Source organism: Epinephelus lanceolatus, chromosome 3 (genome assembly GCF_041903045.1).
Source record: "Epinephelus lanceolatus isolate andai-2023 chromosome 3, ASM4190304v1, whole genome shotgun sequence".
NCBI classification, from domain to species: Eukaryota; Metazoa; Chordata; class Actinopteri; order Perciformes; family Serranidae; genus Epinephelus; species Epinephelus lanceolatus.
Genome location: NC_135736.1, coordinates 14,819,213 through 14,837,852, shown reverse-complemented (window position 1 = coordinate 14,837,852; position 18,640 = coordinate 14,819,213). Strand labels below are relative to the sequence as shown.

The window sequence follows — 18,640 nt, the reverse complement described above, 5'->3', positions numbered from 1 at the left end:
AATAACCAGAAATAAACCTTGTGAATAAGTAACGAATAATAGAGCAATATTTTAAGTAACTATGTTAAACACAGTAAGCACATTAAATACATTCTTAGTGTGGAATTTGATTTGACTTCATGATCTTAACTATACAAAACTAACAGCTTTTTTAAGATAGATCTAAATGCTCACACTTTAATTGTATATAACTCACGTGATTTTTAAATGCATCACAGTCTTAATTGTGTAATTGTGTAACTACCATGGCAGCATTTTTAATTATATTTATCCCACATTATTTTAACCATTAATATTTATAGTTCTTAATCAAATCATTAAAGTGACTTGCAAACAATGGGCTACAAACAACAGACAATGCATGAAAGCTCACCGGCTCCTTCTTCCTTGTAAGCTTAGTTTTGCACAAAGAGTCTTGGTGTCCAAATCATCATAAATCAGCAACCTCTCATACTGCTTGTTCCCACTGCTGCTTTGTAGTGCTTCTGTGACTCCAAACCCAGATGACTAGCAAACCACCCTCACCTGGTGCACTCAGCCTTGAGCCTTCAGGCTGGGAGGGGCATTCAACCTGGTGCATCCAGGCTGGAAGGGCGTGGCCCACAGTTCAGCTCAATAGGAAGTGAAATCATTAATGAATGAGAGCATCACATACCCAACACACCCAACTTTTAGTGATGGTTCTAGATAGAGAGCTATGTAGGTAATGAACATGTAGGTAATCCTGACTACACCGCTGTTCAGTTGTTGTTTCACTAATTGTAGATTTTTATATATATATAATTTTTGATCTACACAGTGATCTGTAAAATGTCAATCTGAGGTGCATTTACATACTGTACTTAATTTAGATCACTTTTTGTGCTCAATTTTATTCTTAACATTTACACTGAAGGCATTTTGTGGACTCTTTTTATTCCTTTGTAGTTTTGTTATTTTGAAACCTGATTTTAAAAAAAAGAGTGTACACATATTTCTGTATCAGTTCCCTGTGTAGTGTGTGTGACTGTTGAGATATTTCAAAGTTCATTTGGTGCTGCGCAACTGTCGAAGTGACATAAAGTGTGTTACATGTACAGTTTAACAGTATGTATGCCATTAAGTGATTTGTTGACTCTGTCTTCATATTCTTATACTCTGTCTCATGCCTGCTTTATTTCATATCTTAATTATTTTATTTTGAATAATTTTAATATAAATAAATGAAGAAATAAACAAAAATAGCCACAGTAAAACATTCAAACACACCCCCATCTCTTACTTTTCCCATAGATGCAAGAAGATAAAGAAGTGAAGATGAAGAAGTGGCACATACCTAAAGCCTTAAATCATCAAATTATAACTAGTTTATTCTTTCAGTCATTGAAGTGAAACAGATTTCAGTGTGCTATATGTTCTGTTTCCACATAATTGTTTCTTCCTCTATTTGACCTGTTCTAAATCAGTTCGTGGTGTAGTAATGGGTTTATTAGCTCACACTTGACGAAGACACACACACAAAGAGGGAACACAGAGTTCACTGATCAGACTTCTCTGAACTTGACTTCTCCACAAATATTAAGGCAACCAGGACGATGCAGCAGATGGAGGTAGCGGATTATGTTAATGAGAGACCAAGACGTGAGCAGAAACGCAGTGGGGATGGATATCCAACAGGTAATAACACAAATTATTTTATTGTATATGTACTGTGAAACAACGCAGGTTTATATATTGTACTCTACAAAGTGTTTGCAGCTGTGTGTGCGATAGCTGTTTGAAAACTTGACCATTTTAATTGACTTACAAGAAGCAACACCTCTTTATTCAACTAGTGCGTTTCAACACTGAAGGTGATATCTGGTTTATTACTTGTTTTTTAAAGCTTTTGCCAGAGACCCTCAGTTATGACAACACTGTACTCACCAAGTTAATTTAAAGCTCACTCAACCATCTCCTGAAGAGGAACAGGAAAAACCAAAGCTGGCAAAATTGTTAATTTGTTTACAATACAACCTGTCAGATTATCAGTCATGTTTCTTGCTCCATTACACATAATGTCAGTGGCTAATCTGGGAGTAACAACTGACAGAGACAATGGCCAAAGCGTCAAAAATGACACCCAAGTTGTCAGAAAATGTAGCTATCCGAATCATTAGCATGCTAACGATTGCCATTTTACCCTTGCAAAACTTTATATAGTAAAAGTTACTTCAAAGCTAGAGAGCATAGGTGTCTTTATGTGTGATGCATCAACAAACATTACACACATATGCTGTTGATTTTGCAGGGAGAAGACTCTGTCAGCTGCTTTTCCTCGGCTTTGGAGTGCTCTGCATTGTACAAGCCATTCTCAATGTTTCTCTACGCCTTACAGGTGAGGGCGCTTTCTTTGCATTGAGAAACTTGAAATTTGCTAACATAGTTGTGCAGACAGTACCACAATATTACAAATACATATGCTCTGTGGTGTAATTTGACATGTTGCTTTTTTCACAATTTGCTGTCAAACAAAACCTTTTTTGATTTAAATCAATTTGAAAAATATTTTGAATGTACATATTTGTTCATACTCTCAGTGTCATCGAGCAAGGAATCAACCCACTCGGACTGCAACACAACTCATTTTTGTGTCCAGAACAATACAAAGATGGTGCCAAGGGATTGTGAGGGAAAGAAGCCTGACCACTGTAACAGACTGCAAGAGAGGTTCAACGCCTTGACTGCAGAGAAAAATGATCTTCAGAACAGAAACAATGACCTCACCAACAGGTTGAGGAACGTGGAGGAGGAGAGGGACAGGCTGAAACAGAGGCTGGGGGGTGAGAACAAATCAGGTTAAGGTTTCTGACCTTAAAGAGAAACACCACCCACAAGTATATTAAGAATATTTAGAATTCCAATATGTTATTTATATGGCCTAGATAAGTTAAATCAATTTTTGTGAATGTGAGCTACTCTCTCTCAAAGTAAGAAACCAGGGAAGAAATTCTTCAACTTGTGATGTCATAGAGTATAGAGCTGCTCCATAGACAATGAATGGGAGCCAGATTTTGTGAACTCACAGTATGTTTGTTTTCTTTTTTATACTCAAACGAACTTTATCCTATCATAGTGTTCGCATTTCTGAAACACAAAATGTACGTTTGGAACGGTCGGGAACATTTATGACCTGCTCTATGACTTTATACCCTATGGCATCACAGATTTGAGTTTTAGCACTGTACCTTTTGGATTTAGGAAAAGAGTTTACTAATATTTTTTAGACCTTTAGACTGTCTTGGACTAGCTTGGAAATCCAGACCCAAATCTAGAAAGATTTAGGGTCTGGCCATGAGTAATGAAAATGGCCCAACTCAAGGGGCGGCACCAAGCATGCATTTGTAAATATCACTGCACGCAATTGGATAAAACTACCACCAATCAGAACAATACACAGGGTGACTCTGGATTTCCAGGGTAGTCTTGGACCATAGGAATAACGTATATGATTTCTGAAACTGGGCGTAGTTCCCCTTTAACTTTAGGTCCTCTTCATTTCTTCCTCTTTCTTGTCAGTTTGGTCATGGTGACATCTCCATCTAATGACCCAGCACTTCTTGTGGTTACAAAGAAACTATTGTTGTTGCAAGCAGAGATCAAAAGCATCAACTTTCTTGTTTAGTGAAGTTTTTTTCTTCTTCTTACTTTTCGAATAACCTTTTCCATTTAGACCACAAATATGAAAGCTTTAACATTTTTGGCTGTGTTTTAGGGACAAATATTGATTTGCAGGGTCTTTTCGGATAGCAGCACCAGGAGTCACCACATGTAAGAAATTGGTTCGGGCACACACATGTGCTATGCTGAAGGCTCTAGTACCAGAGGGGGCATCCAAAAAGCCAATATTATCATCATCAGTCATAATCATACGTATTGCATTAACTCTCCTAGTTTAAGGCCATTCAGGCACAACAAAGCAATAACACTCAGGGCACTCAAATGACCAGCAGTGACCCTGTGAATATGTCTTTACAACTGATCACTGTACAGTTGCAGTTACAGTCTGTTATGTATTGTACATGCTAATTACAATTAGTGTTTTATAGTCACAGATAGGCAATAACATATTAATATTTATTGTCTTCAGATTACATTAATTGTCAAATTCAGAGTCTTATTTGTATTTACAGCTCCCCATTCAATTCCTCAGAGTCTAATTTGTGATGTGTTGTTTGTTGATTTCATCCTCCAGTGCCGAGTGGTTGTCTGTCCTCTCAGCAGTGTCCTGCAGATTGGAGTGAGATTAACTCCAGATGTTATTTCCTCTCCACTGAGAAGAGGACTTGGGAGGACAGCAGGAAATACTGTCAGAGTAAAGATGCTGATCTGGTGGTGATCAACAGCGAACAGGAGCAGGTACAGTACAGAAAATCTGTGACTGAGTCTGATTGCATGAGTGTTTGCAGTTCTTGAGGTCGAAGGAGAACTTTTGAAGTCATAATTACATGTGATCTCAATCAACAGAGGGCCTTGTACCGTCTGGATGGGGATGCTGACCTCTTGTTCTGGATCGGTCTTAGTGACACAAAAGGGACCAACAGGTGGACATGGGTGGATGGATCTGAGCTGACCAAATCGTAAGATTTAAAATAACTCTGTAGTTTTATGCTGGGCAGGCCGAGTAAATTAGAACTGGTTAAGAGATCTTCACAGGTCTAAAATTTTAGACTAGATCTGAAACCGACCAATTTTTTTTTTAAAGAGACCTTATCTGGTCTGATCTAATGAAAATAACTTTGTGACATATATGCTGAAACTATCCCTTTGTTCTGAAAGAAGTACATGAGACAGACTATCTGAAAAATGTCATGTTCCTCCTCCTGCACAGAATGGAAAAAGGCTACATATAACATGAATTGTAATTCACTTTTTCCTATATTTTTCTTTGTTTGTTTTGCTTCAGTTTGGGCATTTAAATCTTCCATTTGGACCCAGTGCAAATCGTCCTGAGGATAATTAGACCCAACTCAAAATGTGATTAACTTTAATAGAACCAACAGGAGAGAGAAAACCTACCAAAGGGGGGAACTGGGTCCAAGGTGACACACAGAGATGGGACATGGTCTCATTTCAGTTTTGGCATGAGAAACATATGTATATATATTAATATTACCCTAAACCATCTGGTTGAATGGTCACAAAGGCCCCTATGATGTTATAGTGTTACACAAACTGGTATCAGTCCAGTCATCTAACATGAATATTCAAACTGAATCTCTCTGACCTTTATCACTGTGCTGTCATTTAGGTTTTGGCAGTCTGGACAGCCGGATCGCAGTCCCACCAAGGTAGAGGACTGTGTGGAGATGTATCACCTCAACCCTGTCCAGGCCAACTGGAATGACGCCCCCTGTCGAGTCCAGCGGCGCTGGCTGTGTGAGACAGAGCTGTGTCCACGTGTGCGTAATGTGTCTGTGGTTGAGCAGGATAAAAAGAGAGAAAGAAATCTAGAGCTAGAGAGAGAGGCTGAGAGAGAGATGCTCCCAGAGATGCAATAAACTGGGCGACACCACTGCTCAGGAGCATATTATTATGTGTTTGTACATGCACGTGCAAATGACTTAATGTGCTTTTGCATGCAGCAGAGCTAAGACGTTCACATTTGGAACCATTCTGAATAAAAACTGATTGTCACAATAATAGAAAAAAATCATCAGTGACAAACTAAAATATGGAAATATAAGCAAATTTAATTTAGAACTGAAGGCAACAATGAATTTGATGTATTTTAAACAAACTGTTAGCCAATTTTGCAATACCTTTGGAGACTATGGTAGTATGCTTTGTGACGTACTTTGTATTGCATCGAGATATTTTGTGGCACTTTATGTGCTAAATCATATGTATGTCGTACATTGTTGCAATGGTGTAGTGGTAGTCGATGAGGTGGGTTACTATTAGGTGGATGGATGGATGGGATCAAAATTAATTACCATAGACGTAGTATTGTGCTTCCTCATGTGTATAAGGCTTCATTGTACCTGAAGTAAACTGTGTCCTGGGAGTTTTCATTTGTGTATGAGAAGCGTGCTTTGTAGCTGTTCTCATTACAGGTATCAGTTAACTAGAGGCCTCCCTTTGCCTCCCTTTTCTGTGCATTTCAAGTTTTAATTATATTATGTGACTGAATCTGTGATTCTTAGTCAGACCTACAGAGGACACTCCAGGGGCTCTAGTTTCCCGGCGCGGCGCAGGGTGGCGAACCCCGCGCAGAGCTAGTTTCGAGCAGCGCATCCCGAGGCGCACTCAGTTTGGTAGTTTGGCAGACCGAGGTGCGCTGAGATGAGTGTGGCAGCGCAGCAGGGGGAGGTGTCAACAGATCAAGCTTGGTGCAGTGACAGTTTCGTGCCAAAAGGCTTTGCCGAAGGTGCGCTAAAAGCTCGTCAACTGAAACCACGTCTACTGTCAGCGCAGGCGAAGCGCAGCCGGTGTAAGCCGAAGTTTGGCTGACCGGCGGACAGTGCGCACACGTCACCAAAGCCTCACAGGCAGGTTTCCAGAATAACAGGCACATTAACGATGCAATAAATACCCACAAAAACCACTATTCAATGCAACTATCTGCAATCAGCACATAAATGTATCTCTATATCGACTGTCCCATCACATCTGATGTCAGATCAAAGGGGATTGGCACCGTTTGGCCCGCTTGGCACGCGTAATGGAAACCCAACCTGATTTGATTAACACAGCTGCAAACTAATGAGTTCACATCCCTCTCAGCCAACCACAAACAGCCACAGCATCAGATAGGGAGTATATATTCAGCATCTGTCATCTTAGAAAAGTCAAAAGAAAAGAAACAGAGTGAGACTGCGAGAGAGAAAGAGAGAGAGCACGCGCGCACGAGAGAAACGCAACATTGATTTACAATTGTGGTGACCTCCTCCCAGGCTACCTTTGCATCATCAGCCCGTGGAGGTCTGCTCGCAGTTCCGTATATTTGGACACTGCGAGCTTGTACCTCCCGGACCAAAACATCAGTTTCCTCCTGGGAGAAGTTTGGCTGTCTGACGCTGCTGCTCTCTTCTGCCATGGCGAATTGAGTAAACTCTCATTACGCCTTCACACGGCGCATTTAAGGGAGAGGAGAGGGGCTCATTTGATTGGTGTGATGTGAATGGGCTGTGTAAAAACCACTCCTCTCTTTCCGACTCGGAGGGACGGAGGGGGGAAAGAGGAGTAGCTGCACCAGGGCGCACGGTGTGCCAAACTAACAAAATCTGCCTGGCCACACCCATTTGGCGCCTCCGCCGCGCCCGGTCTGCGAAACTAGAGCCCCAGGTGTCTGAGCTCTCACCTTTCATCTGAAATAGACTCTGAAATGACTAACTCTTATTATTCTGTTTTTATCACTTTATTAAATTACACAAAAGACAACTTGATCATTTCACTCTTTATTTATTCACTTCTGCTGCCACAAGGACAAAATGGGTATACTCTTTTGTATATTCTGATGGCTTTTGGCTGATAGGAGCTTCTTTTATGGGCCTGTAAGCCTGAAAAAGAGGTGGGAATACCCCATTTTCCTACGCAAACTCTCCACTACACTACTGCATTGGTGTTTGGTAGATGATTGTCTTGTTGAACCTTCATTTTTTTATTGATTAATAGAGAAAGAATAAACAGCTAAGCCTGCAAGAATAATGTAATGTGCTCCAGCCCCCATTAATCTGTGAAGATCTATTGTCTCATTATGTGCACTGCATATAATCTATAACATGCTTGTTATTGAAGTGAACACAAGACAAAAAATACAAAATAATACAGTGTGTAAATCATTTGTGTTCCCATTGCAAAGATACTTTTCTGTCAACTCTACTTCTTCTTCCGATTTGTTTTTGTGTGTTGTAACACGGGATCACAGACTCAGGAGGCGGGACAGGTGAGGTAGAAACTTGTTTTGTATTGGTATTGTTATCAAAACCTCCGTCCTGATGGAAGCATCTGAAACTTAACTTGGAGGGGATGTTGAGAGTCTGAGACAATAGACCAAGCTTTAGAGATGACCCTCTCTTCATATGCTGGAGGTTATTCAGAGTAACACCAGTGATCTTGCAGCATGACTTGACCACTTTTTTCAACTTGTTCTTGTTTTTAAGGCTACAGATTACCAATGCTGTAGGAAAGGTCAGACTCAATAAGAGCAGAATAGCACAATTTCAGGTTATCAGACACAACAAGTGCTGCCAAGTCACCAGGTCTAGGCTTTTATAACACATGTCCAAATTTGCCGTGTTTCCCTCCCAGGCACTAAGTGAGAAACTACAAGAGTAATTTGTTTCTGAAGGCCAGAAGGTTGGCAGTCCATTTGACAACATGTGAGTCTGAATACGTTTGCTTCTGGAGACATCACCTGTGAAGTTTTACATGGCAAAGGAGAAGACTCAGCCACATCCATCAGCTACATCACAGCAGCAAGCTGAAAATATCTGGAAGGATGAGTTCCATTGCTCTTTCTATGTGAGACAGGATGACACTAGTGTAGGAGTGGGAAGAACTAATGTGATGAGGTGACAAAATGTACACTGTTGGTGAAGTTGACGACTGCAGGGACTTTATTATCTGTCCTTGAAAAAGTCTGATATGTTATCTATCAGACTGTTGTCAGTGAATCAAATAACAATGACATATCAACAGAAATTGTATCAACATGCAATTTATTACTGTGAGATTACATTAAGAAGCTTCTGACAATTCTAACATCTTAGATTATCACAGTGTTTGATGAAGAAATGAAAAATTTATTCATAATAAATACATATGAGCAACAAATGCTAAACAAGTGAAAGTGCTGCTACTTTACAAGGGATCTGCTTGATTCTCTGGCTCAGGTGTGTGGAATGGATCCTTCGTCTCTGGCTGGCTGCAGGAGCAAACCGTTTCTGTTTTTTGTTTTCGTTTTTTTACCGGCAGTGAGATCATAACTTTAAAAAATGTTTGAAAGAAAAGTAACCAAAGACAATGTATAATACTGAATATTTTGTTTGTTTACAAGGTATTTTGAATTTTGAAACCTGTTTTATTGACCTGTTCGTAATAAATTACTTTTTTTGGACTTTAAACATTTATCTCAGCATTGCAAGTTATTGGTAAAGAGAGAGTCAAGACTCAAGCCAGCAGCAGCCACATGTAGAATACAGTGAATGTCTGTACTTATGAGAAATGGCCTAACAACTAAACATTTCCTGCAATTAAACTGGTAAACTGGTTTATAAACAGTGTGCTGTGAGATCTGCCACTGCGCACCTCACAACTGTGCGTAATAGTCGCGCGTAATGACTGCTCCTCGTCGGTTAAACTGCACGTCTCTCATGTTTGTCTCACTGACAGGTGGAGAGCCCACAGACAGGTACCCATTAGCTACGAGCCGCTCCGCCACTGACTGCTCTTGTCCTGTCCTCTCCCTCTTCTTTCTCTCCTGTCCTCTCTGACTATCACTAAACTCTGAGCTTAATCATTAGCTTTTAGCTTAGCAGCACTCGTAATTGAGTAGGCTTTTGAACAATGCAGGATAAATGTTGCAGACAGTTTATATTATCAGCCTGGGCCTGGGGCTTGGTGTAACAGTAAATGGGATGTGTTGTAACTTGTGTAAGTTAAACTGTGTTTGTGTGAGTGAACATCTTACCCTGCGATGCGCAATGTGGGCAGCTGGGTCCAGCCTAGCCCCGCCTGTTGGAAAGAGTGTGGGATATACCACTTCTAGGAATGAGAGGGGGGGACTAAATCTTTTAAGATTTAAATAGCACATTATTGCGCGATTATAATGAGCACCGCTTACATTGTGCTTTTAATAAATACTACTGCATTGTTCAAAAATTATTAATTGTGTCTCAAATTATTCTAGGGGGGTACAGCTTTACTGCAGGTGGGGTCATGTCCCCTCTGTCCCCCCTGGGATTTCCGCCCCTGGATATAAACTAAAAATACTGAAAATGAGTAAAGGTATAAATATATATACAGTACATCATGTCATCAGGCTGCAAGTAGATGGATAGTTTTATTGATGCAATATGGTCACCTTAATTTGCAAAAAGATTTATAATTCCAGTCAATTATGAGTCTGAGATGACAGAAAATGCCTGTGATCTATTGCAACTTTCTGTGTATTTTGAGGTTGTTAAACTTTTTATTCATCATGGGGAAAATGAAAACATTATACAAACATTCCAATGTCCTTTATGGCATAACCACCACCATTTTGGGTCTTAATTAATTAGGGTTTAGATCATCATAGAAATAGTGTTAGACTGAAATATTAAGTAATTCTCTACAATGGATTGTTTTTGAGAAACGGTGGGGCCAATTTTTGCAGCCATGATGTTCTACACCTCTGTCTGTGTGAACCACAATCTTTACACTGAAACCTGGACTAACATCCCTTTTTCTTTGTGCTTATTATAGCCACAAATGCATCAAATAAAGACGGAAAAAAATACAGCTAGACAGAGGTTAATTGAAACAATTTTTGCATCTAAAAAAAAACAAGAAACAAAGGTTTTTCGACAAGATGTGACATTTTGTTTCTGTTATTATTTGAGAGAGCTATTGGTAGAAATGATGATAACCAGATTCATAGGGTAGGACTCTCATTGAGACATGCATCAGATCATAACCAAACTATTATCAAACCATTAACAGCTTTAAAGCACATTACATAGTCCCCTTTTTGCCTCATAGTAATGGCCCAGGACCCCTTATAAATTTGCAAAATATTTAAAGAAGTTCTCTTACTTCAGGCTAACTCTCAGTGATGTGGTTGTCAGATTAAATCTCACAGACCCAGTAGTTACGATGTGAACAAGGAATATCATTCCATTTTAATAAAGGATCAGAACTTTTAACGTACATCTCTGCACAGTCTTCTTTCACTCCTGGTTGCCCACCATCATCAGGCTGTGGAGCGTACCAGTACCTGTGAGGAGATCATCAAGCAATAGTAACTTTTCTCTATAATTTCACATTTCATTTCCATTTTGTTGCTTTTTTAGCGATGAAATCTCTTTTTCATTCTTTCTTTTTTCATGCACTGTACATGTAGGCCTACTTTGCAGTCAGAGCTGTCCCGTCCACCCATTTCCAGACACCCTCCTCATCTTGATCAGTCAGCCCAATCCAGATTCTTTTGTCGAACTTAATGACAAATTTCTGTTTGAAAAAAACATATAAAGATGTATGAGAGATGATAGTTGTATGATAAGACACCAATGGAGCCCTCATATTGCCTCCAAGAGCTCACACATGGTCCAACAATCTATGTGCTCAGGTTAATAAAAGAGCTAAACTGATGTTGATTTGTGATCTTTTCATCTGCTCCTCTTCACTATTGATGATCACCAGGTCAGCTCCTTTGCTCTGGCACTCCTTTCTGCTCTCTGTCCAGGTCTTCTGTTCAGTAGATACATAGTAACAGCTGGAGCCAAGCTTCACCCATCTGTCACAACAGTTTTTCTCTGTGTCTACAGCATAAAAACGCACACACACGCTCAGGACCAACAGAGACATCATAAATGATAATAATAACCCATTTTCATTAAAGGATAACTTCGGTATTTTTCAACCTGGGCCCTATTTCCCCATGTGTATGTGTGCATATGATTCATAGGTACAACTCGTTCTAAAATTGGTTCAGTATTGAGGGAGGCGGATGCAGCTGGGAGCCGTGAAAAGAGCTAAAACAGTAACGGGGGCAAATGTGTCCCGTATAAGTTTGCACATTAAAAGTGTTTTTTTCGCCACTGACCAGTTCAGATCGCCAGTGCTATCTCTGTAAATAGCATAGTAAACGTTTCCCTTACCCTTCACTTGCTCTGGGCTGTGACGTCATCTTGCGAGAGATGAGCCTCCCTGGGAGATTTTGTAACATTTATCCAATGACCGTCTTGCTTTGCTGCATGAAAAAACTTGCCCAGCGCTGTCTCATAGGAATGCTTGGAGGCTCCGCGTCCACCGTGCTGACACGAGAATGTATGACAGGGAGGTCGCGTTTGAAAACTGGTGATAAACAGCTGACATTTGAACAGCATAATCATGATGTTAAATGCATCCTAGCGCACGTTTAATGCAATATAAATTCTTATTTTAAAGTAAATTCAATAGTGAATATTTGACCATTTCTTCTATGAAATTTTAGGGGAAGTTCAGCCTCCGTTGTTGTCTCATGGTGCACAGGTGAGGTCAGGGCTATATAAAAAGGTAGGAACCAGGTGTCAGACTGTAAGCAGCAGGCATCCACAAGACACAGCGCAGTGAGGCAAAACTTTGTTTTCACAGTCTATGGGCAAAACGCTGAATAGGACTTTCACTTTCGCTGGCGAGCATGATTACAAACAGTAGCTTACAATTCTGCATATTATTCTAATTGAGCCAGTGCCTCCTGTTCTTTTATACATTGGTTTGCCATCATTTTGCTTGCATAAAATCCTAGATGGATGAAACTGAGTGCTGAAGCCATGAAGATATTCCTGAAGAAGCCTGCCGGATACAGGCCCAGGGGCCCAAGAGCCTCTGTTTGAAGAAAGTCTTTAAAAAGTCAACAGAGAGAAGCAAAATAGCCAGAAAGAGATGAAAAGGGACTACAAATAGACTCAACATGACTACAAAAAAGGCACAAAATGACCACGAAGAGCCTGGAAATGTTTCTCTCAGTCTGTGGTCTCGCACATATGTAGGAGAGGTGGGGGGCATCTACTTGTCTGTGCCCAGGGAGCTATTGTCTCAAAATCCATCCACAGCTGAAACACAATGACCTGAAATGTTCTTTTTCATGTCGGTCCTTTCGGTAAATAAAATATTCATAGAAATAACATGCATAATAGGTGTAGAGAATATAATACCCTGCAAGTGATGTCTTCAAGCTAGAATCATCTTCACTGCTTGTGAAAACATTTGGACAGAATGAACAACATACTGATGACTTTGCTCCAAAAATGTAAAGTTTGCCAGGCGGTATGAAAGGAAAGGTCACTGGGTTGTCACACGCAAATGTGTTCATTCTCTTGGGATAAAGAAGCAAAAAAAATCCTCGACAAATCCTCACATTTCATAGAAATCTATTAGTTATCACATTAGTCTGAGGGAGCTCTCATACTGCCAAAAACTGAACAAAGTGACACTGTGTAATGTGGAGTCACCCACAGTGGCCCAATGTTTTCTTTTTTCAAAACGACTGCATGGTGATCTGAGCCACATCAACCACCGTGGGCAGCCATTACCCACACTGATCGCTTCATGGCCAACAACCAGTTACAGCTGCTGGTTAACACAGTCGAGTCGAGCGTCATGTGCCACGAAGATGAGTGAAATAAAAAAAATAAAAAAACACTCATAAAATCTACTTTTACTCATGCACAGAAAAGTTGAATTCCCAGCAAAGTACAAAGATTCAATTTTGAATTTTAAACAGATGAACCTAGACCCACAAGAAGTAAGAGTGAATTACCTGAGAGGAGCTTTGTCTGCAGATCATTTTTGTCCTTGGTTATGGCTTCAAATCTTTTCTGCATCTGGTCTCTCTCTGCAGACAAATTGTTGTAACTGCTCTGCAGCTGAACCCACTCAGAGACGCCTTTGGTGTCTGTGTTTACCACATAAACAACAATTACTATTAACCAGCATCACCTGCTTAGTGTTTTATCTGCATGCTAACAGAGCACTCACATAGGAAAATCATAGTTATGAGTCCAGCCAGTAGGAGAAGACTCAGCAGACCCAGAAACACAGCAGCACCTCTGCAGGAACTCTTCTTTGCCCTGTTAGTATCTCCAGCACCTAACGTAAAGAGTAAAGGAAACATGTCAGTCTGATTTGACTTGCTACAGAATGTAAATACTGTGCTGAAGAGGAAACTTTTTTAATGAACTTGAAAGAAATTTGGATGCTCACAGCTTCTCTGACAAAAAGTCCCAGAAGTGAGGACCAAAATCATCATAGACTCTAATGGTCTAAAAGGTTCAGAATGTTTCATCAGAACTGCTTGTCAGATAGTCAAACAGATTTTGAGCCCCCTCCCTCCACACCTGTTCAACGTTGGTCTAAGCATTCCTCCACAATCATCATTATCAAACATGTCTTTCAGCTTTGTCAGTGGTGTTGTTGTGTGAGTGGTGGAATGTAGTCACTGTGGCAGATGTTACCATGAGAAAATAAGCAGCTGGTGGGCATGTAGCTGAAAGCTTTTTTTTCTTTTTGGTTAAGATAAAAAGATAAGAGTAGAGTAGTAGAGAGTATTGTATAACAGCACATCCTTTTAAGCACAGTTACAATTCTGAACTTTAGCTAAAATGATCACACCAAGTAATCTGTGTCAAAGTGTAACTCACTCAAAACACTTTAGACATGAATTCATCAGTCATATCCCTAACACAAAATGTTTTTTGTCTGTCTCACAGCAGTGAAATGTCCAAGGATTTCTGTTAGAATCACATTTCTGTATTTCATCAAGAGCTAATGTTTCTACAGTCAACCAAAAGTGAAGTCAAATATCTTCTACAGCCAACTAATTAATATGCCAAAAAAACAAGTGCTACATTCACACATGTTCTGACTGACTGTGAAAGACGGAGTTACAGCAGTATACAACAGAAAAGAAAAGCTGTGCACCTAAGTTAGATGTCTCAATACAAACCCAAATATAACTGTAAAATGGACAATAGTAGAAGCGAAGATCAATATACTGTGTATCCTCTCTACCATTACCACTTCATGATGGGAGAGAGATTGTGGGTGATGTGGAAATGTATATTTGTGTGTCATCAGCATAGTAATAATGATCAGTTGCATGATCCCTGATAATATTTCCCAGAGGCAGAATCGCGATGACACCACAATGAAGTTTCAGAAAAATTTGGTCTCATGGGAACAACAGAGTATATTAAAAACAGAAACTCAGTGCTGTGGTTAACTTCTTTGCTCTCTCCGTCCCCCACTTTACACTATGGTTTCTCATTGAATTCTTTGTTTCGTTCACCTAAATTATTTTAAAATCTGTTCAGTGTTTGTGTGTGCATAAAGAATATTCACATATTTGAACAACCCTGCAGTCAATATGTGTATGTGTAGTATGTGTACCTCTGTGCATGTTTTCATTACCTGCAGGTCCAGTTCTGTTCAGCTCTAGAGTTTGGATCCTATCTTCATTCTCATAAACACTTTTGAAACCTTTGACCAAATTCTTCCTTTTGCCAGGATTACCTCTTGGTCTCTTTACGTTCATGTAGATATCTTGTTGATCCATGATGTTCAGCTGTATTGACGGTTCAGTTTGAACCTGAGGTGCCTAAAGCAGAAGTAAGAAATGAGAAATATCTAAACTGTGGTTCTACTGAGAAGGCAGTGCTAACACAGAAGTGTATGTACATGAGGGCTGGTGGGATGATGGTCATGGTTTTTCTTGTAGATGTACGGAGGTGCTTTCCATTTTGCTAAGACTACTGCAGCAAGATAGGATTTTTGAATCTCACACTTACAGTAACTGACCACTGCTCAGTCATTAAACATGTATATATAAAAAAAATGTGTATTGCACCTGTATATACACATCTCTGCACACATTAATAAACAGTAGGTCCTTTATACAACTAAAACCACTGTTTAATTCAACTGACAGTTCTCTGACTGCAGCACATTGTCTTATTAACACACACGTACTCTAAAAAATAGTAAATCCCTGTGCACAGCGGCGCAGTGCTTCTTCTAGGTGCCAGCTGGTGTAGGATAAATCACAGTCAAGAGTTCAAAAACTTCTTGGTATACTTACCATATACTTCCTTAGAAAGCCAGTTAGTTTTTAAAGAACCTGACATGAAAACTAACTGGCTTTCTAAGGAAGTATATGGTAATTATAGGTGTGGCTGATGCACCCATTGCTCTAACACGTATGACACCAAAGAGTTCTGTCATCCTCATACAGGGAAGAAGTATAAAATCAAAGAGTTCATTAATTGTATTTCTACACATGTGGTATATATGCTCAAATGTCCGTGTGGACTTATATATGTGGGCCAAACCAAACGTAATCTCAAACTGAGAATAGCTGAACACAAAGCAGCTATAAGAAATGAAAATATGGACTATGCTATTGCAAGACACTACAAGGACAGAAATCATGGTTCGGCCGCCTCTCTTAAATTTATAGGTATTGAGAGAGTTAATCCCAATCCCAGAGGTGGTAACATCATTAACCAGCTACTGAAGAGAGAAGCCTACTGGATATACACCCTTAACTCTTTAGAGCCACATGGACTAAATGAGACATTAGACTTGAGTCCATTTTTGTAAGCTCATTATATGTCTAACTTTTCTCTGCTTCTGTGTCTGCAGGTAATGTATAGGGAAAGTTGAGCCACTTTCACCTCTCCTGGCACATCCCCCTCCCCTCCTCCCCTGTGTAGACAGGAATGCTAGAGTAGATATTGTAGATTGTGGAATAACGTTTGTAACTTCTGGAGTATCTCCTCTTTTGTTTATATCTCTTATATTGGCCCACTTGTTTTTGATATGTATTTCTAAAAATTTTTTTTGACTATTTGACTATTTATACTGTACTCACTCTCCCCTGTTTATATGAGTTGGTACAGCCAGATTATGTATTTTGCATTTTTTTATATCTCATCATTACAAGTATGTATAAACAATTGTCGGATGATGAACTGTGCAATTGTAAAGTATTTTCTTGTATCACTGTTTTGATATCTATTTCTATTTATATTGTATGCACTCTCCCTTTAATATTATAGCTAGGTTATGTACTTTGTATTTGTTTCTCATTGATTGATTGATTGTCTGGTTGTTACTTGCCCTGACTATTTAAGCACACACCTGATGACAATCAAGAGCGAATCTGATGACGCAACAAGCGAAACGCGTTGTTCGCTCCTTTTGTTGTTAAACATTTTTGAATAAACTTTGTGTCAATCCTGATATTCTAGTGTGCGCTGGAAGTTTTTGAACTCTTGACACACGTACTCTGTTTTGAATTGTACTTGTTGGAGTAATTGCCTCATACTTTTCACTCTGGCTCAGGTGAATTTTTTTCACCTCACGTCACCACTTGCACCTGAGGTAGGGAATGATTTTCTCAGACTGTACAGAAGGATGGGTCATTTTTATGAATGATGTCAAGGTCTTTCTATAGAGGCATCTATTGGAAAAGTTTTTTTTGAGAGTTCAAATAAAATACTGTGTATTAAAATGTATTTTGATATTGGAGGTAACTTTACAACATTTTTTTTTTCCTCGGGAAACACTCAGTGATCAGTGATCTTCACTGTTAATAGGCTACAACATATTTTATCCACATTTTATTTTAAACACAACACATGAGGCACATCACAGAGTACATGTAAGTCTATAGATATTATTGCCTACACTATTTATGATCATAAACAGTCTCACGTTCCACTGCTGTCCAATAGAGCCTGCAATTTACAATACACAACACTGTTTTAACACAAAAGGTCCTCACAAATACTGTAGCCACACAACGTCCTCACAAATACTGTATGTCCTCACAATGTCCTCACAAATACTGTATGTCCTCACAACATCCTCACAAATACTGTAGCCACACAACGTCCTCACAAATACTGTATGTCCTCACAATGTCCTCACAAATACTGTATGTCCTCACAACATCCTCACAAATACTGTAGCCACACAACGTCCTCACAAATACTGTATGTCCTCACAAATACTGTATGTCCTCACAACGTCCTCACAAATACTGTATGTCCTCACAAATACTGTATGTCCTCACAACGTCCTCACAAATACTGTATGTCCTCACAATGTCCTCACAAATACTGTATGTCCTCACAACGTCCTCACAAATACTGTAGCCACACAACGTCCTCACAAATACTGTATGTCCTCACAAACACTATCCTCACAGGAGTACACACACAACTACGCTTAGATACAGCTACTCCACCCTGACCTCTGACCTCTCAGTCCCAGTAGCTGTTATTTTACCCATATTATCAGAAGCAGAAGCACCATTAGATGTGATGTTAAAAAAAACATTGTATCTCTATAACACCTTTTAAAACAAAGGTACAAAGTCAAATGACAAATGAGTAAAAATACCTTTAAATAAAGTACTTGAGAGCCAAAGTCTGTTTTGAGGAGGTTTAAATGAAAAGAGGTGTGGCAGCCTAAGGTTCTGGGGTTTCTCATCCCCTTTTGATAGAAACCAGGACTGAGAAACAGACATCCCTTTTCTACCAAATTAAATCTAGTTCTCAAACCGGTTCCATGCAGGATTCTTGTAACCTTGGTGCTATCCAGCAAACCAACCTGTGTTTCTACCAGTTTTGAGCAGAATCATGGTAATCAAGAATGTGCCATCAACAGAGTGTTGTACAATGTACAATGGACAGAAGCAGTAAGATGATAGATTGCATTGATAATCTGTGAACTGTTATTAGTTACATTAGTTTTATCAACAACAAAAAAAAACAAGCATGGACCAACTATTTATGATAAGGACATGTAGAAGACTATTATGTGCAAGACTTCATTCTCTCTGTCCAACCTGTTGAATATAACATGCCCACTGATGTCATCACAGTTCACACTTCAGGTCAGAGAAAATAGTCACCTATGACAGGGGCTCGAA

At 39.5% G+C, this 18,640-nt stretch overlaps 2 protein-coding genes across 2 annotated transcripts; one reads left to right on the top strand and one right to left on the bottom strand.

Moving 5' to 3' along the window:
- Positions 1–1,348: 1,348 nt before the first annotated feature.
- On the top strand, positions 1,349–9,079 carry LOC117254732 (asialoglycoprotein receptor 1-like). Its single transcript, XM_033623128.2, has 6 exons — positions 1,349–1,656; positions 2,270–2,356; positions 2,559–2,801; positions 4,214–4,377; positions 4,486–4,598; positions 5,270–9,079. The coding sequence occupies exons 1-6, from the start codon at positions 1,575–1,577 to the stop codon at positions 5,517–5,519; spliced, it is 939 nt and encodes a 312-aa protein (XP_033479019.1). The 5' UTR covers positions 1,349–1,574; the 3' UTR covers positions 5,520–9,079.
- Positions 9,080–10,985: 1,906 nt separating this feature from the next.
- LOC117254733 (uncharacterized) lies at positions 10,986–15,320 on the bottom strand. Its single transcript, XM_078165538.1, has 5 exons — positions 15,115–15,320; positions 13,684–13,794; positions 13,466–13,600; positions 11,314–11,483; positions 10,986–11,151 (listed from the first exon to the last, which is right to left on the bottom strand). The coding sequence occupies exons 1-5, from the start codon at positions 15,257–15,259 to the stop codon at positions 11,068–11,070; spliced, it is 645 nt and encodes a 214-aa protein (XP_078021664.1). The 5' UTR covers positions 15,260–15,320; the 3' UTR covers positions 10,986–11,067.
- Positions 15,321–18,640: the final 3,320 nt, after the last annotated feature.